Genomic DNA, 27,678 nt, shown 5'->3' on the forward strand with positions numbered 1-27,678 from the left:
TAGGTCTGAGTGAATTCCCTTAATAACCAATGCCATGTGTGTGGAGGTACCCAGTCACCCAGGTCGGGGTAGTCTTCAGAGCTTAAAAATAAAAAGCAGCTGAACTTTGGAATTGCCAACCTATAGAAGACTAGTTTTTTCAAGCTCTAAACACATGGACTGCTATACATGCCAATTCAGTTGTTATTGCATGCTACATTACATTACAGATGTTATATTCTATCTCACAACACAATTTTTAACGTCATTCATGTCAAGCTGCAGAGCTTGTAAACTGATTTAATATACTTGGGGTGTTGCTTTCCATTGCTTTGAAAGAACTGATATGTGCCACTCAACAATGAGCATTGATTCATATGTTTAGTTGCACTGGCACATGCACGACTGTCTGAATTGTCTCACAGAAGCCATATCTACTTGTTACTGAAGGATGAAGATGTAGGTAAGTGTGCTTATTGTTTTTCTTGTAACATGAATTAGCATGGAATTTGTTCTGGACATTGTTCACGCACTCTTAATTAGAACATTAAAGAAAATATAATGTTCCACATGCACAGTAATTATCACATTTTGGGGCCAAGCCATAACATTTTGTAAGCGTTTTTTGTTAAGATTTGACTTGTTGGTGATTCTTTACATGTAATTCCAGTGACCATCAAAGATGAAGTGATTATTCATTCACATTTAGGTAGGAGCTTCAAAATAGATGCACAAATAACTACCCTGAGGCATTTTCCATCATGGCTGACTTTCTTCTAGAACAGGAGTCTCAACAGGGGACCAGGGGACCACTTGTGGCCCACGTCACCCCAACTTGCGGCCCGTATATTGACGTGAAGAAATATAATGCAATACGTACAAAATTATAGCAGAAGTGCTGCCACGTGTCACATGGTAAACCATTGTTCAAACTCAGTGAACTTTATTTAAAACTTGGTGATGTCTGATGGGTAGTGTGCATGAAATGATTTGCACTACTGCAGACGCTGTATATGTGTGGTGGAGATTCAAAGCTCAAGAAGTGACTGAATTTGTGAGTTTCTCTGTGTTTTTTATTTTGGCAGTCACATTCAGTTCTTTGTAGCTTCACTCTCATCCTCGTACTCTTCCTTGTGACGGCTCTCTGATAATGACTTCTCCTATTTGCTGGGATCACAGGAAAGCAAATTTGTGTCTGTGCATGTGTCTGCTTTTGAAGTGTTCTCGCTATAATCTAAAGTATAGGCTTCTGAGCGGTAGAGGTTCTCTGAGCTGCAAGGATTTCACGTGAAAGCAGTGATTTGTAATTTGCTGGTTTGGCAGCTGCTAAGCTTGTGCCTCGGGGCAAGCGCTGAATGCAACAAGGGAAGGAACAGACTCTGCTCATTGCCTTTTTATTAAATCTCTTGAAGTCCTTCACCAGCCAAGAACAAATATCCACTGAGATCCAGTTTAAACAGTGTGAGCTCCTACATAAATTCAGCTGTTGATTAAACCATTAACGACTGTCCACTCATTCATAAGAACATTTTGGTCTGTCACTCTGAGTGTGTTCACCGAGACTCTGGTGACAATGCTTATCATTTCATTATTATGACAGGAATAAAGCTGCTATTTATTTATTTGGTCAGTATACAGGACGCAGAAATTCCAGGTCCTGGAACTATTAGATATAGAAATGTGACGCAGAGGAGGACTGAAGCTAAATTTTCAGGCCAACTCTGTTCACACTAACTTTGTGTGTTGATGAGGGCTGTTGCTATATCAGAATGTCTCTGAATCCCTATTGCAGCTAGTTTAATGAAGTTTATGACATCCGCTGTAGAAACTTTTGGAGGAAAAAGGAACAAAAGTGACATCAGCCTGAGTCATCTTTGCTTTTCGGCTTTGTTTTTTTACTTTGCTTCTACTTTGTGTAGTTTCTTTTTTGACTATTCAAGTACATTAAACAACAAATGAAGCCAGTTATTTACAATATTATGTGATATCAACATTATTGCCAATACCTTTAAGCTTTTTAACCCTATTAGGTCGAGTGCCTCGATTACACTCCATTGCAGATGCGTACACGGAAGGCTGGAGACCAGCCGAGTAATACCTCCAGCTATACATTTGCCACCTGTTCTGCATATTTGGCTGGCAATGTGTTTTTCCTGCAAGTCCAAGTCCACGTGGTTACAAAAAACAAACAAACAAACAAACAAACACCAGCCAAGATCACGAATGTTCACACAAACCCAAAACCTAGGCAATCAGAAAATGTCATTTTTGTGTTTAATAAATTGTTCTTGAGAATCAGGGAACAAAGAAACATTTAATCTAACTGACACACTGTAAAAGTCCACTTTGATTTTTCCCCAAAGTATTGGGACGGGGTTGGTTTTGGGTTATCACCTGTTAAGGCTCAGCTCACAAATTTACAAGGTGTGACACTGACACAGAGACTGAGACACAGATCGGGTACAAACTATAAAATCTGTATTTTTATATTCACACACAAAGTGTCAAAAAAGATTCACACGCTCATAAAACTGACACAAAGTACAACAGTATAAATTTATTTCTTTAGCATTTTTGTGGTTATTTCAGATTATATGTGGAAAATACTTTCTGGCCAAGAGGCAAAGAGAGACAGAAGCTGCATGTGCACATCCCTTTTTTTTGTCGTCGTCCACCAAGAACGCTGTGGCAGGAACATCATTCAGATTCTGACAGATCTGCCAACTCACTTCTGTTTGACATAATATCACCCGTCAAAGTTCCCACTGGGAAATGTCCCAGTGCTCCCAATACACCGTGCCTCTCTTGTTGTGTGAATTTACTTGAATTTTCTTTTGAAACCTCTGACAGGTGGAGTGAATGATCATTTGGTACAATGTCATATTCTCCTTGGAAACCGTAGGCTCTGCTGTTCAGGTAGGGCAACCGGGTTTCAAAATTTACACGGGACTGCACAGCATTTTTATCCCTTCTTCCCCACGTCCCACATATTGAGGCACTGTCCTGCATTTGTGATTGGTTCCTCAAGTTTACAGAAGCCAACACACACATGCCTCGAAAAGAGATTCATCTATGGATGAATCATTTCTAAAACCCAAAGCTGGACGGAAATAACAGAAATAAGATGGAAACAATAAAAACAAACTTTAGCTCACATTTATATGTACTAGATTTGTACATATAAAACCCCCTTCAGGCCCCTCTTCTATGGAACCAGCTCCCAGTTTGGATTCGGGAGACAGACACTATCTCTACTTTCAAGATTAGGCTTAAAACATTCTTTTTTGCTAAAGCATATAGTTAGTGCTGGACCAGGTGACCCGGAATCCTCCTTTAGTTATGTTGCAATAGACGTAGGCTGCCGGGGGATTCCCATGATGCACTGAGTTTTTCCTTTCCAGTCACCTTTCTCACTCACTATGTGTTAATAGACCTCTCTGCATTGATTCATACTTGTTATTAATTTCTGTCTCTCTTCCACAGCATGTCTTTATCCTGTTTTCCTTCTCTCACCCCAACCGGTCACAGCAGATGGCCCCGCCCCTCCCTGAGCCTGGTTCTGCCGGTTTCTTCCTGTTAAAAGGGAGTTTTTCCTTCCCACTGCCGCCAAAGTGCTTGCTCATAGGGGGTCATATGATTGTTGGGTTTTTCCTCTGTACGCATTATTGTAGGGTCTGCCTTACAATATAAAGCACCTTGAGGTGACTGTTGAAAATTGAATTGAACTGAATTGAATATTTATTCAGTGGGAAAATGAGTTCATTCATAGCACATGTGTCCTTTATCATGCCAGCCGTGTAATCTGAATAGAGACCGGAACATCCCTCATCCTAGTGGCTCTTCTCTGCATGTATTGCTTACCCAAACTTTTTCTTAACCCAAGCTCAATAGCAAATGGCACTTCCCAGTGGCAACAGTCTCCTCCAGCAGCAATGCACCCTGCCACGCTGCAAGAACAGCTCAGAAAGAAGCACAGCCCTAACCTTACAGCTATGCAGATCCAAAACTAAATGAGCCTGTGCGTAACCTGCAGGGTCCACTAGATCACACACCACGATCCATCAGAGCTGCACACAGAATAAGGCAAGTAGCTTTAATGTTGTGGGGGATGGGTGTATAATCTGCATTAATCTATCAGCAGTTTGTGACACATTCTGCTTGATCAATGAAAACTTGTGTTGCTTGAGGGAAATCCTGGGGATTACCTAAATACACGGGATTTATTCCTAGAAAAAACAAATGCAAGCGTGTGCCAATCCCTCCAGTAGAGGTGGAACAAACCAAGTCTCACATCTACATAATCAAAATGTGAAATGTAGAGAATATGTGCTTTATAGAGCACTGGCCATTATTCATGCAGTGCTTCTTTGAGGGTTAAACGTAGCTTCAGGCTATGTGATGTCAGACCTCTGGGACATTATCTGACCCTTGAAATGATCTGTGGTCAGACTTCTAGAGGGAAGTACAGGTTGTGTTTTTAAACTCCGAGTGCATCCTGATGCCTGAGGGGATGTAAACACGACATACCGAGCCTGTTCAGGAATCAACCACACCGCATGGCCTCCTCCTCCTCCCTGTGCTCTTCTGTCTCCCTTTCATAACGTTGACTGTCTTTCTACCTTGAGATCAATCACAAAAACAAAAGCTAAAATGCCACAACACCTCAAAACTCTGTGAGGCCCACCCAAGAACAGATTGGCTATAGTTTTAGAATGTGTAGTTTCTGCTTGAAAAATCAACCCACCCAGAGCATATCAGCCATAAACTGTGCACTAGTAATGACAGAAGACACAGGCTGGGAGATTCATTGATAAAAAACCATGAAATAAACACAGCAAGAGCAGCAATAAAAGCAAGACAACGCCACAGCCTGAGACATTCACACACACACAAACCCTGCAAAAGCATTTAGAGGCTGGGCTCCATCATGGAGTGCATTCAAGCAAGACGAGTCAGCTGCACAATGTGAAACGCCACTTGGTTTTTTTTTTTCATGTTCCTGATTGAAGAGAGACTGCCTCGATGCTAGAAGATAGTATTTGTTCTCAGAGTTACACCCCATCCCCTGCCTCCCTCCGTACATCTTCTGTCATGTCGGTGCCACTTTATAGTGCGGTTTTTGCATTGTAAGCTTTACTCGTTTTAAAGAAATCATTTACTACTTGTTACATAGATGCAAACAGAAAACCTTTTCCAGGCTGTCGGTAAAGTTTTACTTCCAGAAAACGCTGCCATTATGAATCTAAAAGGTTAACTTGATGGTAAGGTTTCAATAGAATTAGCAACTAAAAAAGACTATTAAAAAAAAGATTAAATGGCCTTTTTTAAGCAAGTTACTAAGAGTACAACTTAAGGTTGGAAGGGGTATCTCTTTGGACTGTGACAGGAAACCAGCATGCCTGGAGGAAAATAGTTATTCACTAATTATTCTTTATTGGAAAAGTAAATGAGTTAAATGTGCACTAAGAGCAAAAGAAGGAGAAATGGTAGGGCTGCCTCCTCGAAATTGGGAGCATTAGTCTTAAAACCCAGATCTGAACTCCCAAAACTCCTTTTAAAGTTCAGAATTTGCCCACTCACAGGAATTTTGTAATGACAATGTGTGTGTTTGTGTGTGATGGTTGCAGATGCCAAGTTAATGTAATTACCCAAAAACAATGTGTAGCTATGCCTAGGTCTCAGTGTAACAGTAACCTAAATGTACATTGCCCATGCAGTATAACAGCAGTAGCCCCCTTCTGGTTTCCCTCTTGGCACTGTAGTTAACAGTATAAAGATTACTGAGCTAATAAGCCCAACTAGAGTAAAACCACAGCAGCAATTTGAAGAACCTTAAAGTTGCATTCAAAGTCTTTGAGCACAAACTGTAATTAATATGTTGAAGTACTTGAAATGGGTAAGATGAAAGGGATCACTTATTATTATCATTCTGCTGCTAATATTCTGGTGTAAACCTATAATGTTGTGTTGCACACTCACATATGCAAAATGGCTTGAAACACACACACATTCTCGTTTTGCTATCTTAGTGAGTACCCTAAACCTAACCATCAAAAATGAATGCCTAACCCTAACCTTTAGCCTAAACCTAACCATAACCTAATTGTAACCCTGACACTAAAAACACATTTTGAGTCTCAAAAATACCTTCAAACTTGTGAGGACAGGCACTTTTGTCCTAATAAGTGACTGTTGGTCCCCACAAGTATAGGAACATTCCAATTTTTTGGTCCCCAGAAAGATGTATAAACAGGTACCTACACACACACATGTTCTGAATGCAGATAAACGTGCAGATACAGTAAAATTATGCTGACTTGCCAGTATTTGTGTCTGAGGGGTTGTTATCAGGATGCCAAAGATCACTCATTGTTACAACTTTAGCTCTAAAAAAAGAATAATTATTATTTTTATTTTTTTTAAAAGACCATCCAGCTCTGTGTGATGTGATTGCTGTGTTTCATTTCTTTCGCTTCAGACTCTATCTATAATTGTAGCTGAGAAGGATCTGAAAGCATCCATGAGTTTGGTTCACTGTGATAAAGGTAAATTAACTTCCAAATTTACTATTTGGATGATGAGCCACGGTTTTCTTTTTCTTTTTTAACTGAAATTTTTTGCCTGGTGATGAGGACACGTCTCTTATACTTAGTGACTAAGATTTTCCAGGTTTTTTCAAAGTGCTCAATTTGGATAAATTATGTTGGTTTTTTTTTCTTTCCAGTCAGAAAAATCCATAAATAACTTAAATTTCACAAAGAAAAAAAGCAGCAACCCTGCAGTTCAGATATATTTTATCAATATGGATACTCGAACACATCAAAGAACCAGTCTTTAGCAGTTGATTTAGCAGTGAATTTAGACAATAGCAACTGCCAGCAAACACTCACCAACCAGTCAGAGAATACACTTTTGTCCCAAGCGACTGGTGGGCACCAGCTGGTTGCCAGCTGATCTCTGGCCTATGTGAACAACATTGTCTTGGATGACATGACATCAGCATGTCAGTGTGACATGTTTACACCAGTAGTGCTGAAAGTAATTATTAACAGTAAATTTGTTACAAATTTACAAAAGATTCCGTTTCATCTTAAATGGTCATAAATCAAATCTACAGTTTTAGAAATATCTAAACAATCAGTGTCAGCATGGCCCTTTGTTGAATATGCATTACAATGGAATAAAATGACTTACTTTTCCAAGCAATCAATCTAACGTTCTAACAATCAAACAAAGAAGAGCCCTGGTTTGCTGCTGCCAAGTGAGTTTGCTTTGATTTTAAATGTCATACAGCCTGTAGGAGGTTTTACTCAGCCCGTACCAGCAAGCCTTCCAAAGTGAGACAACTATGTTATGAGGTTTGGTTGTACATTTGAATAAGCGGGCTTGCAAGAATACCAGAGGATTTAATGTAGGCCCTTTACCCAATACTTCAATTCCTTAGTCAAAGCAAACATAAAGGTCATTGAGGCGGTTTAGAGAACACAGTGTATAAACAATCCATCTTCAGAGAGACTGACGAAATCTTTTCGTGTCTCTATCCTGGCCTTTAACGGGATTCCTCTTAAAATGCAGAAAACAGCCAAAATCAGTTTTTAATACCATCTACACCTTGTTATTTATTTTTATTTTTTTGATAGCTGGTTTTGTTGCAAGAGTAGCATTCAGCATTTTTGTTTGCCAATGCGAAAAAGCTGCATATGCCTGCTGCGGCGAGAGGTGAATAAAAGTGAGACTGAAACCTACAAAATAACCTGAAACCCCTGTCAAACAGCAGCATGGCACCATCACGCTACTTTTGGACTTTATTTGGTATTGTGTGTAAATGCATCTCTCAAGGGATCGAGGGCCAGCTTACTGAGATCTTGCCGACTCATTAGAGCCAGCAGGATCCGATCAAACTGCACTCAGATCTATACAAATGGAGCTTTTTCAGAGAAACCGCAATCTCTAAAGGCACAGTGAAGAGAGAGGTGGGGGTCTAGTGGAGAGGAGAGTGGGGGGAGTTGACTTTGATGAAAGCTGATAAAATGATGTTTGACAACAGAGCTATACAGCAAAGCACCTTGAATCGTTGAACAGACTGCAAGACTTCCGTTTTCTATCACGTAGCTTGTTGATAGAAAAAGTCGCCTTTATAATGAATTGGATGTAATCACATTTCACTGCCTCTTTTCATCACAGCTCCTTGCTCTTTATGTTTGACAGGTTTCCATGCAGTTTCATTTACTCGCATGACCTTTAAAACTACTAGTTAATGACATCAGCAGTAATCGGCTTTTTCTCCATTGAAAAAGTTACTCTATGCAGTTAATATCACCAAGGCTGAAGGCTAATGCTTCTCAATATCTCCAAAGAAACTATTAGAGAATATGATTATTATTGCATATAACAGTCCTTTCTAAATTAGGCTGATGAGCTTACTGGATTGGGTGATAGCCATCAAGTGCATTTAGGTTGGTTAAAGCCAACGAGTCTGCACATCACAGCTGCGGCGGCAGTCGTGTGGTGTAGTGAAGAAGGACCCAAAACGTTGGCACTGGCTGTGATGCGAGGGAGCTTTATTGTGGAAGGTGAAAACAACAAAAGCGAGGACTGAACCAAGCATAAACCTAAACTGGGAGAACTAGTCATAAACAAAGAGATTCACCAAATAACACAGACGGAGTGACGACCTGCAGAGGCAAACACGCACTATAAAAACATACCAGGTAATCAGGAAATGACACACGGGGAGGACGCAGCTGAAACTGATGGGCATGACGAGACACAGACCTTCAAAGTAAAACAGGAAATTCACAGACTGTTTTATAGTCTACACTCAGAGACACGAACAGAACATCGGGGGAGGCCACAGGTAAGGATAACAGAACATGAAACACAAGAACCAAACCCCTAAGAACAAGAAACAAGAATTAATCCAAAACATAAGATAATACTAATATTAAACACAAAACGCTGGGTCAACCGACCCAGGACCATGACACTGTATAAAAGATGGATGTCCAGTGCTCAACAAATTTATTTGACCACTTGTCACAAAACATAAATATTTTAGACATCCGTGAGAACTTGATTAAAACAAAAAAGAAGTGTTATTTATTAGGCAAGTAAACTGAATTTTTTTTTTCTATAAACCCAAATCTGGGCCGACTTTACTGAGAAGTCAGAAATTAATCAAACACAACATTCGTCCAGTGAAATTAGTTTTTCTGTTCAGGAATGGAAGTAAATAACTAAATTAATATCTTAATTAAAAAAAAAATAAGTTTTTTTTTGTAAAACATTAAATTGGAAAATTAATGGATAACAACAATAATTATATTTTAGAATTATAAACTTAATTCAAGCGCTTGCTCATCGATTAGATTGACCATTACATAAACAAAGAAAAAAAAAATACTGTCAGCATTACATTGAGTGGTAGACACTGTAGAAACCCCGAGGTCATCCACTGGCTTATGGAATACTTGAATTTGGCATTTTAATCTTCACCATTCCAGTTTTTAAACCCAGACGTTACAGATGTGATTCTGTGCGTGATGCAAATAAAAAATGGCCCAAAGCATACTGCAAAAGCAACACAAGAGTTTCTCGAGGCAAGGAAATAGGATATTCTTCAACAGCCAAGTCAGTCACCTGATCTGAGCCCAATAGAGCATGCTTTTCAGTTACGGAAGACAGCACTGTAACAGAGAGATCCACAAACAAGCAGCAGCTGAAGGTGTCTGCAGCAAAGCGCAGGCAGAGAATCTCAAGGGAGGAAACTGTGTTCGGTGAGAGACTGTGCATAAAAATGGCCATTCGACTTTTGTCAGTCTTCTTAAATTAAAGCGGAAAGTCTGCACTTCAATCACATCTTGATTGTTTAATTTAAAAAATCACTATGCTGTGTAGATTTTCAGTATTTAGACAGAACAAATGTGCTTACAATCTTCATTAGTCACACTTATCTCAGTACTCCTTCGCTTATGATTACATAAATATGTGGAGTCCATACACCTGATGAAGGTTTTGTAGGTGAACAAATATGTATGGGTATGGGTATGTTAGAGAGTTTCATTTAATTATGCTAAATGTGACCATAATTTACAAAATGAATAATGTTGTGACTACTTTAGTGACTGAGACCATGAATTAACTGGGGAAATATTTTACTAAGGCACAAATCAAGTGAGAAATAATTGTTTTCCCACAGATTACTATACAATCAAACAGAGATTACACCCATTTTTAATAAACAGTTGTTGGTTAATGGCTAAGGTAATTCATCTATGAGGCAACCAGAATTCATAGAAACACAGTTACTGAACTTTATTATTTTTTTTATATGCCCACAAATATTGCAATTGACATACCAGCATATTTTTCCAAACCACAACTGGAAACACTCCCTGCTGGGTGTTGCTGCTGCAATTCTACACTGAAGTCAGGGACAGACGGCTTTCTGATTGGTAGTTCAGGCGAGAAATCAGTGACATAACAAAAGGAGCAAAGCAGGAAAACTGCTGAAGCCAGACTCATTTTCACACAGGCTCTGTGGCATGTTTTGGTATGGGAAAAGATTTCCTTATTCACAAAATGCTGTTGCTGTCAGCAGGCCATCTGCTGCTACTTTTCTTCCTCGGGACATTTGTGGGGAACTTGGGACATGAACTGGAAGTAAACAGTGCAACACTCAAAGAAGGAAGGAACTCTAGGAATATTAAGCATAAAGCAGTAGTAGCTGTCAGTTTACGAAGCACATTTGGTCAGTGAAGAGTCGATTCGGTACTTTTACCCTGCTGAGTGAGGATTCATGTATGATTCACCCAAGCAGCGCTCTTTATTTATCACACCTCGTATTCTAACAATCGACCGCTTCTCTCTCATCGGAGCACAGTAGATAAAACCAAAGTCGGATTTGCTTTGAATATCAGCTGGTTGATATGGGCTACGTGCCCAAGTTATATCTTGAAGCCCACTGCATCGCCAAGTGGTCTTCATCTGCATTGAGAGTCTCTCTGTGAGAAGCGTCTGACTTTGAGAGAGCAGGGTGGGTAAATTAGAAGATGAAAGAACTTCATTTCTCTACTAATTCATGTGCTGCCAGCTTTGAGGTCTATGTGTAACGCTGTACCATGCACTGACATGAATATTCTTTCTTTTTTTTACAGTGAAGGGGGCTGTATCGTACATGTAGATTTGATTGTTTTTACTGACAGAGCTTCCGAGAGCTGGACTACGTTGGTAAGTAAAAGAAATCCCTTGGTTACGTCAATCTAAAACATACGCCATATTACACAATTCTCTAATCCCACTCTATTAAATGAAGAGGTTTACATAAGCGATAATGGGAATTTGCAGAGCAACATTTGTGCAGCAATCAGACTCACTAAGATGCTTCCAAAGCTGCGGCCAAGTGTCCTTAATTTTGCTTCATTTTGTATACATATACTGAATATATTTTTATCTCTTAGTTTACCCGCCTACAGGATGGGGCAATATTCCCAATCCCTCTTTGGCGTACATTTGATGAGATCTTTTTTTAAAAAGTAGTGTGTGAAGTCAAATTTATTAGCCTAAAAATCATTTCACTTTTCGATAGAAGTCCAGGAGCAACCCACTCTCCCTGGAAAAACTAAATAAATAATAAACAGGCAGAATACGGAGTTTGAAAGCTCTTGTGATCGGCGATCTCTGTAAAGTACTTTCTGCAGACAGATATAGTTTGTGGGTGAGTAAAATAAGCTGCAGATTTAAAACTAAAACAATTAAAAAGAAACTTGCAGAGACAACATGAGTCAGAACACACACAGAAAGATAAGAACCTGCAGGGAGGCAAACCTTTGAAAATCACTGCATCGGTTCTTGGAAATGGTGCGATGATGTAGCTCCCCGATATATTCTTTGGAGCCCTGTGTGGGATTTTTGTTCTGCTGCTCTGCTCGGTAACACTCAGATTTCTACCTGGTGGGATGAGAACAAATGCTAATCGAGTTGAGACGAGCAAAGTGCTGCAGGCGTGTCCCCCTCCGTATGTTCAAGTTTACTTTTGAGAAGTGATGGCAAGTATATTTACTCAGTTAGCCTACAGTTGCAAAATACACCTCCAATCTTATAAAATGCAGTAGAACCTAACATTACCCACTGCTTCCTAAACTGTTTGTCACATGAACCATTTTGGTAAAAACTGACCCACTCAGTCACCCTGAAAATTGTAAGACACATATACGCACACCTCCACACACCAAACATCCACAGATGTTGTTTTCCAGGCTAAATTTGTTCATCCACTCACAGCCTTTAAAAAGACATCCTTTTAGTCTAAATTTAGATGAAAGGTTAAACAGTTGCCTTTCAAGCTACAAAAGACTTTAATTCAACCTAATTTCAGCCATTCACCAATATCCCATTGAGCAATTTTCTCTTGATTAGAGGCCTGAAATATATCTAACTGGCAAACAGCCAAAGGCTAAAATCCAGTTAAATTTTCACTTGTTGAGTCCACACCTAGCTGTTTAGAGAATGGAAATGCATCTTTGATATGGAGGAAAACCACTTGCTGCCAGGATTGCATTCACAGGCAACATATTTTCCATCCATCGGTCATCAGAAAGAGAATTTTTACTGCACAGATGCCGGAGGTCAGGGTTCATGTTCCTCTGAAAACCCTTACTGCTTGCTCTGACGATCTTTTTTTCTTCAGCCACATTCTTATTAAACTATGACTCATTCTGTATTGACAGATTTACCAGCTCACTTGGATGGAGAACAATAGTTTTAGGCAGAACCATCTATTCTTTATCACAGCCAGCACAATCAGGTATGAAGAAAAGAGAGCTTTGCGCAACAGCACCTGGCTTCATCTGAGGAAGGGATTCCCCGTGGTCGCCTTTAACAGCAAAAAGCATCGAAGTTTAGCTTCAAATGATGCCTCAAAACTGTCATGAATGCTGTACAGGATATTTTAGGGTTTTGTGGTCTTCCCAAGGCAGCACTGAGGATGTTTTAATGGGACTGAGCACCTTCATCAGGCTCACAGGCTGTTAATTTATTTATTGTAATGATATTCTACAATCTATGAGAACAGCAGATCATTGTAAGCAGTTTAAATAACGGTCAAGCAGAGTATTGATGTCCTGTTGACCCCTCACCAAGCAAAGATCATAAATGAAACTGGTGCAGGACTCTGTCAATATCTATGAAAGCAAAGAACAGGGTTAATAACTAAGAAACAAGTATCTGAGAGGCCTGTAGAAGTAGTTTAAAGAGTCCCTCACACTGCAGCAGCAACAAATCTGAGGACTCATTTGCTAGCTTGTAATGCAAATGAGGCAGCTAAGGCACTAATGATGAGCACAGCCTCGTCTGACTGCCTATACTTTCCACCGCCATCTTTTGGATTCTCATGAAAAGGGAAAAAAAGTACAAGATAGACAAACTTAGATAAAGAAATGTGTGAAAATGAGTTCAAACTAATTGCGTGATACTAGTGAATACAATTTTTAATGGAGCAATCCAATGCTGACAGACACACAAAACACAAAGAAATAAATAACAATATAACTAGAAGGTTTCATGGTGCAGATTAAAACTGAATGCACGTCCTAATACATTAGAAAGTAGTACACCAGCTTACAATACTGGTCTTGAAACGCCACATAAAGAAATGCAACACTGCTGCAGACACTTCAGAGTTACAGAATGAGCAGTAAGCGGCAGTGCGGGGCTGCTTGTTATGGACTTCCATCCATATTCAAGCTGATAAAGTTCACACCAGAATACAAATCAAGCAAACAGAACAACTGAAACTAACAGAGCTCCATAGTCAAATATTTAATCCCTGTGAGCTGAGATGAATACACTTAACAGGAACAGAAAGCAGTAGTATATCATTTGACCCATCCTCGCTGTGTTAAATTATCGCTGGCACACAAAGGCCAACGTGTACTGAAACCAGCGTGTGTGAGGACACACAAAGTGTATAAGTAAAGGTCTGAAGTGGACATGGAATCTGGTCGCAGCAGATGGCCCCGCCCCTCCCTGAGCCTGGTTCTGCCGGAGGTTTCTTCCTGTTAAAAGGGAGTTTTTCCTTCCCACTGTCGCCAAAGTGCTTGCTCATAGGGGGTCATATGATTGTCGGGTTTTTCTCTGTATCTATTATTGTAGGATCTACTGTACAATATAAAGCGCCTTGAGGCGACTGTTGTTGTGATTTGGCGCTATATAAATAAAACTGAATTGAATTGAATTGAACATGGCTAAGTTTTAAGTTGGCACCATGAAATAGCCTTATAGTTTTTTAACAATTTCAACAAAGTTCTTTAACGGGTGAAGCTCTGTAAATAAAAGCATTTCCACTGACCTTTGAAAAGTTTGTGCTACACTAGCTCCAAGGCTAGCAGCCCTCAAATTTTCACTTTATTTACCCTGTTACTCTCGAGAGGATGAACCTATCAATTGTGAACTTCACAACACTGTTTTGCAACCTGTAGGGCTGAAGTGGATGTGCAAAAAAATTGTGAGTGTCTACTCGAGGCTAGTCTCACAAAGCAAGTGAGACTCCCATGTGAAAATGACCAACAACAACAGAAATAAACATGTTTTCTACAAAGTTATATAATTTGGTCAACCTCAGTGGATGTCAGCTAAAGTGGTTACCGGCACTAGCTGTCTGCCAAATGCTACCTCAGCAAATTTGAGTCCCTATCGTCTTTGTTCCATTTAGAAGATTTTAATGCAGTTATGTGTTGTGCATTTAGCAACAGACCATCTGAGAAGTTGATTTTTTTCTTTGAGTGAATTCTAAGATTATCAAATGCAGACTCGTTCAGACCAAAGAGAGAGTCCGGGGTGAAAATGTAAACTAAATTCTCTTTATTCAATAAACAGACACTGAGACACAGCGAGAGGGTGAAGACGGCACTATTTACGCACAAAAGGGTAATCAGGGAAGTGGACACGGGAGGGTAACAAAACATAGGTAATTGTAATAAGCAACATTAACATGGTGGTGGTGACGGTCTGTGAGGGGAGGGGGGTGGGGGTCACCTGAATGAACTTAGGAAAATAGACAGGAAAGAATGAGGGAAAGAATTAACAGTGACTAAGAATCAAAACCCCAGGATACATGAAAATCTAGGAATAAACAAACTATGACCCAAACAGAGAACAAGGGATATACCTACAAAAAGCTAGAAATATTTATGGTCACATGCAAACATTGTGAATATAGTCCTCTAAAGTTGTCTTATCACGGGGTAATGTTCTTTCAAATTCGGTAAATCATTAGAACTGATGCCCAAACTCCCCAGATTCATCCAAAACATAAATTATCTCGCAAAAGGCAAATCATGGGACTCCTTCAGTTTGACGCACATAATCAGAAGTGCAGATATCAGCGATATTTTCTAAGAACTGGCATGTTTCCAAATAAATAAACCTATTCAAAATCAAAATGTATTGCATGTATTACAAAATGTAAATTCCTTGTAACTATAATACAGTATGATCAGAGATTACATACATAATCTTTAAGCTTACAGTTTTCTGGAAACCACTTGGCAAGACTGACATCCCCCACTCCAAGGAAATCAAATCCACTTTAGCTGACAATGAAGCAATCACACAATACAGATACAAAAGGAAATCCTCCTGCCTCGCTGGTATTAGTCCAGATGAGCTCAGCAAGCGTACTCTGTCCAGCACTCCCCTCTAAGGCCTGACATTGTGGTCTGTCTAGCAGAGCTGTATTGTACAACTCATTGAGTTCTCCCCTACGGGACAAGAGAGCACAAGAGTGAAATACTGAAAGATGCCGCTTCCAGGAGTCAAAAGCAGCAGGGCAGAGACCTTTTATTGATCCTTCTGAGGTGGGATGCAGAAACCTGGTTGAAAAACATGAGTTCAGCATCTGCTCAGGGAGTAACTAGAAGAAGTCAGAGGACAGAAGTGAAGCCTCTTTAGCCAAGTAAGAGGGTTGAAAGTATTTGGCTCTGCAAGCTTCAGTCCACTGAGGAAACGAAAACAACTGGAAAAAGAACCTTAAGCTCAGATGACCAATTAACGACAAGTATTTAGGGCACTGAAAACCATGTCTTCCAGGGACATGTGCAGTTCCTTATCACTGTTATGGAATCTGGAGTTGTCCCAGTAAACACACTGAAAGTGTGAGGATTTTTCATTTGATTTGATTTTTGAGCTATTTAAAACTAAAGCATATGGTAGGAATAAGCGGAGGTTAGGTAGGACTTCCTAGACATCTGGTAGGGTCATTAGCACTTATGTAATGTACACTATGTGTCATTTCAAACTCCCTAACAGATAGGGACATGTTTGGTGTTTATCAGTCTGTTTTTACTGCACTGAGTGTGTCTTCATATGCATAGTGATAAATCATTCGCGAAGTAGCCAACTTTATTTTTTACAATTATTATAGATGTTTTAAGGCTGTAAAACCCCCTCACTACACACTTTATACACTTTTGTCAGAAAAATAAGTCCAGTATTATAGAATGAAGCCAAAGATCAAACCCTGTTTTCAGGTCCAGAACATGGGAATAGAGCAGCTGTGAGAGAATTCAACATTAATGAATCAATGGTACAGAAGTGGAGGAAGCAAGAAGAGTGAGTTGAGTAAAGTTCGACTTATCTGACTGTTTTGTTTCACTTAATGCACCTTATAATCCCCAAAATACAGTAACTTTTACCTTCTTTTAGCATGTCCAGAAGTTCAACTTTTTGTGCGATGGTTAGCATCTTCCTCTGCCTTTTGGGTGCCTTTGACGGTGCAAAATGTTTCATCCACATTGTTGTGTTTGTTGGGGAGAAAACTTACAAACATACCGTACACCACTTCAGAGTCACAGTGCTAGCGATCAAAGATTTATGTAAATTTGACAAGCTGAACGTATTCTGTACTGGGCGGAAAACACGGCACAGAGGAGATTCACAATGGTCTACAGCCAATCAGGATGTAGAACACAATGCGCTGTAAAACAAAAAAACAAACAAAAAAAAAAAAACATGTAAAATTGCACAAAAAAATCTGCAAAACAGCGAGGCCGCGAAAGGTGAACCGCATTATAGCAAGGGACCACTGTACATGTAAATCTACAGCTTGTCAACACTCTGACTACACAAAACACTACATTTCTGATGTTGATGATGTGCCATGCTTGTCGCTGCCCAATGCAATGCAAGGTGGAATGCTTGTTGTTTTTCACCTGCTAGCTGCTAACTTTCTCCAGCCTTTGCTAGCTCTTGGTGGTCTCACCACAGCTTATTGAACAGGAACAGACATGCCCGTAGCTACAGGAAGTGAAACCAACTGGAGTTCAATAATATAAAGTAAAATAAAGTCAGCTTAAAAATCAGCAGCTAATTGTATTCAGTCTTATTTTTAACATAGGGGATGTAATTCCAAAGCCAAGCTACTCTTCAGCACTTATAATGAAAACTCAGGGTTTTTTTTATCTAAATACGGGCAAGATGGAATAAGGCAGGCATGTAAATATAATCAACAAGTGCACTGTGTAACTTTACCCTTAATTGCACGTGGCAGTCAGAAGTAACAAGTTGAAAGCTTTGAACTTTCATCTCCAGTTATCCCTTATGTTGCCTCATTAAACTGCACACACCAAAGGATCCTAAAGAGATGGAAGGCTATCGGTGACCTGAGCTTACCGAGTGCCCACTCAATAAAGTTGTGGTTAAGTTAGTTATGTTTTGATTCATCACATTGTGTGGGCAGGGAAGTGATCAGACACCAGGATTTAATTTCGGCAAATGGAGTGGGTCTTTGCCTTCTCAGTGGAGGAGGATGAAGTACTACTCTTAGCCCCTCTCTGTGGGGTTTAAACACAGGTGGATTCGGCTTTTTAAAAAGCTGAAGCTTTTAAAAAGCCCGTGCATCACCAGCAATAAGCACACACATCCTGAATACGTGCATGTGAAGTGCAAAAAACTCAAGCCAAACAGCATTTCTCCCTACTGATGACAGCCCCAGAAGCCAAATGTATCTGTGTAATAGCCGGCATTATCATTACATAATGTGCTTACTGGGATGAAGGGAGGGCAGAGCAGAATTTATATCTGATGAAGCGGGGCTGCTGCTAACTTAAAACACTCAGTGGCTCCTGTTGAGAGACAGCACCAGTAATAATAACCCATAATGTGACCAGGCTGACAATCTGGCCTGCTTTGTTAGTGCTGGGTTAGTCACAGGAAAACATGGAACACTACAGTGAGTCATTACTACTGCATGACAGCTTGCAGATAGACTCTTAATAGGATTCTGGTGTGCAGGGCATGGCAGTGCTGAACTCACTCTTTACATTAAACTGAGCATTATGAGGCTCAGGGGATGTTTTCAAGTGGATTGCGGCAGCCCTGTGTTTATCAAAGGTTTGGAAATGGCTTTTGGTCTAAGAGAGGCAACAGATGGCTCAAGGCCTCCCTTGCACTCGTCCTTAAAGTACCACGCAGAGTTTTTAGATGATTATCTCACTGCCTAAATACCAGAAGCATTTAAACATTGCTGTTGAACTGCTTGCCAAATAGCAGCAACTTTGGAAAATTGTTACTCGGTGTGTTTAAAAATGGTTGTTTATTGAATTTGGTAGAATCCTTGTTAGCTTATGTGTCATTCTACAATATGCCGCATTGCCAGTAAATCTCCAAGCCTTAACTTATTCTCTGACTGTGCTTGCAAACTTTTGCACTTATAACATTCATAAAAGACAATAAATATTTGAGTAATCCTCATCATCTGAATGCAAATTGGAATGGTGCATAGGGAAATAACTTCATCTCAACTCTCATACCTGATAACTGTGCTGCCATTTATTTTTCTGGCATTAGCAGAGTTTGGTGTGCTCTCACTGGGTCCCTGAGAAGGTTCTGTAGGCTTTAAAAAGAAAATTACCTCAGTTTTAGCCTCGTTATTCAGTCCCCAAGTTTGTTTTAGAATCGGTTTTAAAATTGTTTTAATTAACTACAAGGCACGACGTGGCAGAGCCCCAGAGTACTGCTGAACTTTAAAAAGCAAAGTCATGTTAAATCCTGCATGAACGGCGCTGCTGAATTAATAGTATAATTTTAATTTGTTTAACACTCTTGATTTCTTTCATCGTCACTGATAAGTTTTAATACAGACTTTGATGTAAACTTTTGACCACACGCAGATGTTGTATTACACTGAAACCAGACTGGATGTAAAAGATGGAAACGGCAAGTTTGAAAAGTCTTAAGCTTGTATTCTTTCTCAAGGCCAACAGGGGGTGACTCTAATTACAAAATACAAAATAAATTTAAAAAACCCAAAAATGACACTATATAAAAGTCTATGAGGTAAAAAGCTGTCTTTCTTATTTAATTGGATATCATAGCAAACATTTTTCAAATTTTTCTGGCAACACGCTGCTAATTTTGCAAATTAGGGTTCCTTTTATACAGTCAAAGACAGGAAATAGGTGTGCAAACATTCACAGTCATCTTCACACCGACTTTTGTGAGTCAAGATAACAACGAAATGGCAATAAGACAGAGTCAGACTGTGGTCTACTAGGGTCAAGCTGGCAATAACACGGTATCTCTTTAAGAAAAAATGCTGATCAACTGTGATAAATCAGCAAAAATTGCAAATCTGTTGCTATACACACAAAGGTTTACATTCAGAGTCAAGACCAGGACCTAATAGGAAAGAAATGCCCCCACAGTAGTTGTTAAAGGACGGTGATTTACTTGCACAGTGGCACAGGGATTTGGTAACCTTGCTTTTATAGAGTATAACCAGTTGGCAACCGGTTGAGTCGAGTCCCCAATTGCAAAGAGATGCTTCACAGATCAGTTGCACTCATCGGCAAAGAATGACTGCTTTTATAAATAAAACTCGGCAGTTATTTACACACCTTTGCCAACCTGTCTGAGGGTGACTGCAGTCAGCCAGAGGCAGACCACGATTATTTGGAGACAGGTTGAGGTGGTTGAGTTACAATTAAGAGATCAAATTCAACAAAGCAGAGAAGTGCCCTGTGCAAGTCACTGCACCACCACAGTCCTCAAGCTCGATCCTCAGCACATTTGATATCAGTAGCTCCAACACCTGAACTGCTGCAATCTCAGGAAACACACAGTTTGTGCTAATTCTATCACATATATAAATAAAAAAGAAAATAATTCCACATTCACTGCAACAGAACATAAACTACACTTAGTGATTTGCTTCTTCTGGTGCGTTACTGTCCTGTTTTAGACTCTTCTCTTCTGCTCCAACAGTGTCTCTTCACCGTCTGACAACTACATGCAAACGCTGTAGCTCAAAACTTGTGCTGAGGAGACAACAGCAGACAGCACTGCACCGCCAGAGCAAGACATCTCGGGGGAGACCTGTGTGTGCAGACACTGTGGACCCGACCCCCCCCCCGGCCACCCTGTGTTAGTTTTGTCAACACATAGCAAGGCTTGGAAGCTTATCTCTCAGAAACACAAGCTCTCCAATGTGGGTCACTTCTTTGGGCTCTGACAGGGACATGGCTCTCAACGACCACTACAAACAATCATTAATTAATGTGGCAAGGATCCGGATGTTCAAATGCTTTTGATTACCCCCTCCCCCCCTTTTGCAGGGGACCCTTGGTGGGTGATGCACTTTTCCGTTTCAATTAAAATCAAGGTTGAGTCACAGCGAATCAGAAAATGTTGCCGTTATGCAGATTAGCCAGCAGGTTCTTAGCAAGGATTGAGAGGTCCCTGTGTGATTTGGTTCATAAGGGAGAACACTGCCACGCTGCTCCACCCACCCCCAAGAGGAACCATGCAGATACTGGATCAAGTCCCGCAGGACAATGAGGAGCCAATTTGGGGCAGCGCTGGCTCTTTTAAATTACAAACAGCAAAGAGAGAGGCTTGAATTTTGTGCAGCAGCAGAGCAAAAGTTCCAACTTCTAGACGAACAAACTCAAAGTAAAGCAGCGTTTTCATTTGGATCACAGCGGTGCTCGCTTCACTGCCAGGAGGGAGAAATTACTTTACCTCAGTGCGCGCTTCATATGTATGAGTCCAAGCGTTATCAGATCAGCCTCGCAACAGGTGCGATAAAATGTCACCCACCACCCAAGATGGAATAAGGCAGGAAACACACATAAGCAAAGCAGACAACACAGGAGAAAGTAGATTTTAATTAGTTCTATTCCTATAAGCTAGTAGAAGCTGTTAGGTCTGCAAATAATCATTTGTTCTCTGCTTTTATAGATAGCTTTTATTATATAGCCTGGGTTCAGCTGTCCTTCAGTAAGTCTTTCAACACAAGCAAATGAGGGTAGCAGGGTAGCTTAAAGGAAAAATCCATCCACAGCAATGCACATCAATCCATGATGTTTGTACCATGTTCAAGGGCTTATTTGTCATTGCACGTTGATTAACATTTTCGAGATTCACATTCGCTTTTATGAATGTCCTTTCATTTTCTTTGCACACAAGGCCTTGACTTGACTAGAAAATTAATATCCAGCAAAATGCTTTCATATAGTGTAACACCACAAGTTCGTGAAGAGTAATTACAGTAGCTTTTGCTGGCAGACACGGGGAAAAAAAGTCAGTTTTTCATCTTAATCCAAAACACACGCGGCTGCAGTAAACTGTAATTTGTCTTGTGGCTGTGACTGACAACACCGAAACGGCGATTCTGAGATTGACACCAAAACCTGCTGAGTTATTTCCAATATGAATCATCACTGGAGCTGCTGCAGGCATCCCAGTATGGGGTCATCTTTTTCCATGTTTGATAATGTCACCTCGGAATTAACTTTCATACGCAACAGCAGATCGGAGCCAGACAGCTCATGCATTCATCACCTGTACTGTTGCAGTGTTTTGGTGTGCCTTTTTCTATACACTATACAGAACCCATGACGCAATTTCTAAAAGCAGATTGTGAGCCGCTGCAGTAGTATTATGCTTCTTTATCTCCTTTGAAACTCCCATGGCGGCAGCAGCAGCAGCAGCAGAAGAAGAAGCAGCTTGGGATTATTTAAGACATTGCATCAGACCCAAACAGCTACTTGTTATTCATTTCTTAATTATATATTTTAGTGCCTACGTTCATTAGAGAGTAGTTGAGGCTGGTGACAAGCATACAGATGACTCATACTTTGGATAACGCATTCAACATACTTTATACTTTTCATACTCCTTCCTTGTTTGGCCTTTCTCTTTTTTTCTTCTTTTTTAAAGTGGAGCTGACATTGTAATTATCGTGCATCACTGATGACTCTTCAGGTGATTGCAAAATCATTAAGACTATACACCGGCAGATGTTTGGGTCTAATTGCCCTATTAGGAGGGAGGGTGGAGGGAAGCTGGGGTTTGATGTTTGAATAAACCTGCAGTGTGACCAATCCTCAGCTGACATGATTAGAACCGTGCACCCAGTCCTCTTTGATAAACTTGCAGTAACATGCATGCCACAACACGCCACCTGTTGCACAGAGCAAACACACCGCAGCTATTTCATGCATCTCGGACAGATTGGATAGCAACTGTTCTGGAGGAAAAAATCAATGCAAATGTTACCGAGAAGCACTAACACACATTCAGTCCAGATGTTGTAAGGGTTGCATCTGTTTTTCAGAGTCGCATAGATAATCTGTGAGACTCCGGTAAGTCTTAGACGTATCACATTTTATTCATCCACTTCCAAAATGAATTCAATCTCTTACTTCAAAGGCGTTACAGACGGAGAGTTCAGTAGTCTTATGAGTTGATGCTAGGTCATAATGACAGCTGGAAAACACATCGGAGAAGCCAGGCTTCTGTTGACACATCACAACTACATTTTCTTGCATTTTGGACTCTTATTTCATTTTACCCCCATATATTGTGCTTTTTGTTGGTTTTTCAGTGGCACAGGTTTTCCACTGACTGTATATCAAAGATGGATGTAACCCGATAAACTTCACTCACTGGATTCAAAGTCTCGTTCTGAAGCCTTAAGCCGAGCATCTTTGGATATGAGGATTAGAGCGGGTCCGAAGGACTGAGCAGTCATTTATTTCACTAGTGGATCTTTCGTTCAGGTAGTAAAGGTAATGATGACCAGTTTGTACAAATACTTCCATATTTTGCAGATTCACTATTTTAAGTGTATGCATCCTATCAAGTATCAGTTACATGGAGTGAACTACAAATACTCTTAACAGTTCAAAAGTTAAGTGTGCAACACTGTACACCGCCTATGGTTGCTTTCATGAAGGGATCGCTGCACAATCTGCAGGCAGTTATTATCAGTATTAATTAATTAGTACAATGTACAAATTTTTTAAGGACTGCAGGTGAAGCCAAATATTACGTACTTGATTTATAAAGTTATGTTTTGAATTCTGGAAAGAAGCATTTTTGAGATCCCCATCTTGGTGTTTTGACACTGAGTGGGGTGAGCGATGAGTGGATCTTAGTGAGAAACCAATGGACGCTGTATGTTAATATCATAGCAAAGCACTAAAGCATACGCTTCTTTATCTTCTGTTTAACCCAATATGGACTCTTAGTTCACAAAATAAGCATTTTCTTGTTTTAAACAAGATGAGAAACTAGTGGCAGAGACCAAAAACTCACCACAGGGTCATTTTCTCATAGATTTATTTAAAAAATCTGATTTCTTCTGACCACCAGAAGACTCATTCGCTGCTGGAAAAATGCAGGTTTAAAGCACTTTGGCACTGGCTTCACTTTTCTGACCTTATATAACTTTATATAGACTTTATATATTTCTGATCTTACATAAAGACTCAATGATCTTCAAGTCATTTCATGCTGCATTGTTAATGGTTGCTTAACAGGTCATAGCTGTAACAACACTGTGCGAAAGCCCTCCTAAATTTAACACTGTTAGAATATTGTTCCAGGCTATCTTACATCACAAGACCGTTGGAACAGCTAACTTTGAAGCTCTCTCACGGTGTAACGTGGGACCGCAGTGTTAGAGCCACGAGCAAAGACATTGTCACAGTTGGTCATCTTTCGTCTGGGACTGCCCAGGATCACACAGTGTTTGCACGGCTTAAGGAGCTCGGTGACATATCTGCTTGCCCTGCATTCCACGGCTTCTCTAATCTCTCTCCACACTAACTTTATCAAGTCTTTCAAGTTTCTGGATGATGAGCCGTTAAGTCAGATATCATGGTGCACACTTTCAAACAGTCACAAAAGGCATTCTTTGTGTTGCATTTTTACACTAGAAGCAATTAAAAGCACCTTATAGAGACGTTGAAACACTGCCTACTCTTACACACCTCCGCAGTCCAATCCCTGTGTAAATGCAAAGCAGGTACAATCCTCATACTGCCTCTTTCAGAAAATGACTGAAATTGGCAGATACAGCCCCACCTTGTGGACTCCACAGTCAGAAAAGTGTTTTCAGATGCTTTTAGTCAACCTAGTAAGTCCTCTAAGGTTTGCCTATTGAGCTATTCGCTCCTTCAAATCCCTACAACGTCAGTTTCCTGTTAAAGTATCCACTTAAAATAGCAGTAAGTGCTAAATTAGCTACACTATAACAATCAGAAGGCAGTTTCCCGTGGTTCTAACACTTACGGTCATATAATCATGCTGCACTTCTGCTTCTGCTGCTAACTTATTGGACTGAGCAAGCCCAAAATTGAGGTAGAATTTGTAGCAACGTGCAAAGACAAAGTATTTTATTATGTGTATAAGGAGCCACAATCAGTTTACAATATCTAAAAACAAAAGCAGTTTGAAAAGCTACGTAACAGCAGTTTTCATAAGCATGTAAAGATAAGAGTCGCTTTGCAGTTTATAGTATGAATTCCCACACAAGAACATCTTAAAACTCCAGGTGGTGATGGCTAAAGAAAGGAAAACATGGCAGGAGTCATTTCTTTTTCTAATGAAGGCATCCTTCATAGATTTGAAGAATGTCTTCCTCCATCTATTTTTGCACACTGAGTGAAATTCTGGTTGCCTGGCAGAGTTCATTGACCAACATCTGCCTACCCTGCTCTCTACCAACCCCCCCTCTTACACCACTCTCCTACTGCTGTCCAGTTCTGGATTAGAGCTGGCCTAAGCCCCCCCCCCTTGCATGCTGCTCTGCATGGATTAACTCTCACAGAAGCTACACTGCTGTCACACATTAACCTGCAATCAGAAGTCTCTTGTGCAAAGGAGGCAAACCTCCATGTGTTGTTAGAGTCTGACAAAAACCAACCGGGAAGCGTTTGTTCTGTTTTTGTGCGCTCCGAGACCAACGTGTAATTCAGAGTGATGCGAGGCAGGCCAAGTTCACTACCAATAACAGAAAAAAGGAAAAAAGCTACCATTGCTGTCTCACTGATTAATCAGGCAGATCCAGAGGTTTCTTTTAAAAAAGACGAAGGTAGCAACAGCTTTTATTTTGGCAGTACATTTACTCGAGTTGTGAAGACTGTCACGTTATCTTCCCATCAAGATCTCTGCTGGGAGTGAAAATGGTTTTTGCAGGATGCTGGAATCTTGCTCTGTCTCTGTCACTTGCAATAGCAGTGCTGCATATTAATTCCTATTATTATTCGGCCACTCAAAGCTGTTAGATTAAAAGAAATGACATTCGGCAAAAAGCTTCCTCAAAAGGAGCCTCCCCTCTGTGATGGACAGAGATATGGAAACACACACACACACACATACATGCACACACAGACACGCAAATATCTTTATGCTTTAGAAACTAACACAAAACAGACCAACGAATGGACAATACAGTCACATGAAAGGAACTTTGTGGCCGTCTTGCCACTAGTCAGTATAAAATGTGGATGGGCTCTACAGATGCAGCCCGCTGAGCTCAAAACTGCGACTAATTTGAGGCTTCATCAAGGAGCTGTGAATAATGCAGTCTGGTGAGACTGATCGACAGTATAGATCAGGCACCCTGTAGACGCTGGGAAGAGGAAAATGCACACACAACGACTGCAATCATTCACTTCAATAACATCACACATCCTTTCAGTTGGAGGAGAGCTGAAGAGGTGGAGAAGGAGGGGGAGCGGTATTCTTTGCAGCAGCAACAGTTGGCTGTCTGTCGACTGAGAGGCAAAGAGTTAGCATGCGCACATACGCCAGGCGACTGGAGATAGAACGAGATGGACGGGGGAGCTGAGAGAAGAAAAAGGTGACAGATAAAGCCACAAAGCCACAAGGCTGGAGGGATGCCTGGCAACCGGTGGCAAAAATGGAGATGCAGTAATAAGAGAAAGGCAGAGAGAAAGAGCTGAAAGGGATACACACACACACACACACACACACACACACGTAGAAATGTTAGGAAACACCGTGGTAAACAGTGGCATGGAGACAAGTGGGGAAATCATCACTCACTGGAGTCATCTGAGTCGTATCCCTCCACATCAGGCTCCTCGTCCTTTTTGGTGGCCTGTAAGGAGGCGGAGGCTCCGGCAAGAGCCCGGTCTGGGTTATCCTCATTGGGGCGGTCACTCTCAGCAGCAGCAGTCGTGGAGGCAGAAGCTGAGGAGGTGGAGAGGGCAGAGCGGAGGGGCCCAACGTGGGGCAGAGCAGGGGGAAGGCCCCGTGGGTACCGGGGAAAGTAGTCAGAGATCTGCTTGATGGGCTGGATGGGGCCAGGGCACACGTCAATGGCCATGTGCTCCTGGATGCTGATGGTGGGTTTCTCGCCTTTGCGTTGTGTCATGCATGCGGTCCAGCCAGGAGCCAACTCCAAAAACCAAAAAAACTGAGAAAATAATAAAAGAAAAAGAATATAAACAGACCCACCTCCCTGGTCCTACTCCGCTTACTTCTAAAACAGGCAGGTGTTGTCTTGGGTGGGTGCTGATGAGTGAACAGGTCCAGGTGATCTGTGGATGGCACCACTCTGGTCTACATGGAGTTCAGTAGGCGGCTGTTTTGTCTTCCAGTGCTGTCCTCAGACCCAGACCATGCTGTCTGACAGCCTCACACACACTACTACCTACCCTCCCGCTCTCTCCTCTTCCTATACCCCCACACTCTGCCCACGTCTGCGCTGCCTATCAGAGAGAGAGAGCATAAGAGTGGTTTGTGTGTGAGAGAGAGAGAGGGAGTGTGAGGGAGAGGGAAGGGATTAGAGAGGAAGGAGGGAGGCATCAGCTGATGTCACTGCCTAGCAACCAAGCAGTAAACAGGAACCGTCGGCCGAGGTGCTTAATTATGATATTAACCCCATCCATCTGTCAGTGGGAGGGACGATCCACAGCCATGCCAGACGCATGTGAATTTGTGTCTCCTTGAGCGCGTGGGCGTCCGTGTGCGCGTGTTTGTATGTGCACGTCACGTGCTGTGATAACCTGGACAATGAGGCATGAATTGACGCTTTGTGAATCCCTTCCAGGATGTTTTTGTGCTGAAAATCAGTCTCACTCGATTAATTCTCAACTGCAAACACCCAAATGAGAAAAGTGATTTCACCTTTGTTTTCTAAAATTTCACCGTGCCGCCAGACGCTGATTTGGTTTTTCAGAGCGAGAAAACAATAAGAGTAGAGGGGCCGACCAAGGCGAGTTCTCCCCTCGGGCCCCAAAATGTCTAAATGTGCTCCTGCTGCTGCCATCGCATTCAGATTTTAATTTGTTGTTTAATTTGTTTCCTTTACACTAATCAACACATATATCTTAATACCCTGCAATATTATACAAATATTGCAAGGCTGCTAAGATGGTAATGTTGTTA

At 40.9% G+C, this 27,678-nt stretch overlaps 1 protein-coding gene and 1 long non-coding RNA gene across 3 annotated transcripts in view; one reads left to right on the top strand and one right to left on the bottom strand.

The window, feature by feature from the left end:
* The window catches only part of doc2b (double C2-like domains, beta), a 178,465-nt gene that overhangs the window by 147,650 nt on the left and 3,137 nt on the right, over window positions 1-27,678 (bottom strand). For both annotated transcript variants that reach the window (XM_025910917.1, XM_025910918.1), the window contains one exon: window positions 26,332-26,999. In XM_025910917.1, the coding sequence (XP_025766702.1) occupies window positions 26,332-26,662 (331 nt within the window). In that variant the 5' untranslated portion in view covers window positions 26,663-26,999. The remainder of the gene's footprint in view (window positions 1-26,331; window positions 27,000-27,678) is intronic.
* Window positions 8,794-22,392, top strand: LOC102081813 (uncharacterized). Its single transcript, XR_266926.4, has 3 exons — window positions 8,794-8,836; window positions 11,136-11,208; window positions 20,239-22,392. It is a non-coding gene; the product is annotated as an uncharacterized LOC102081813 (long non-coding RNA).

Source organism: Oreochromis niloticus, linkage group LG10, assembly GCF_001858045.2.
Source record: "Oreochromis niloticus isolate F11D_XX linkage group LG10, O_niloticus_UMD_NMBU, whole genome shotgun sequence".
NCBI classification, from domain to species: Eukaryota; Metazoa; Chordata; class Actinopteri; order Cichliformes; family Cichlidae; genus Oreochromis; species Oreochromis niloticus.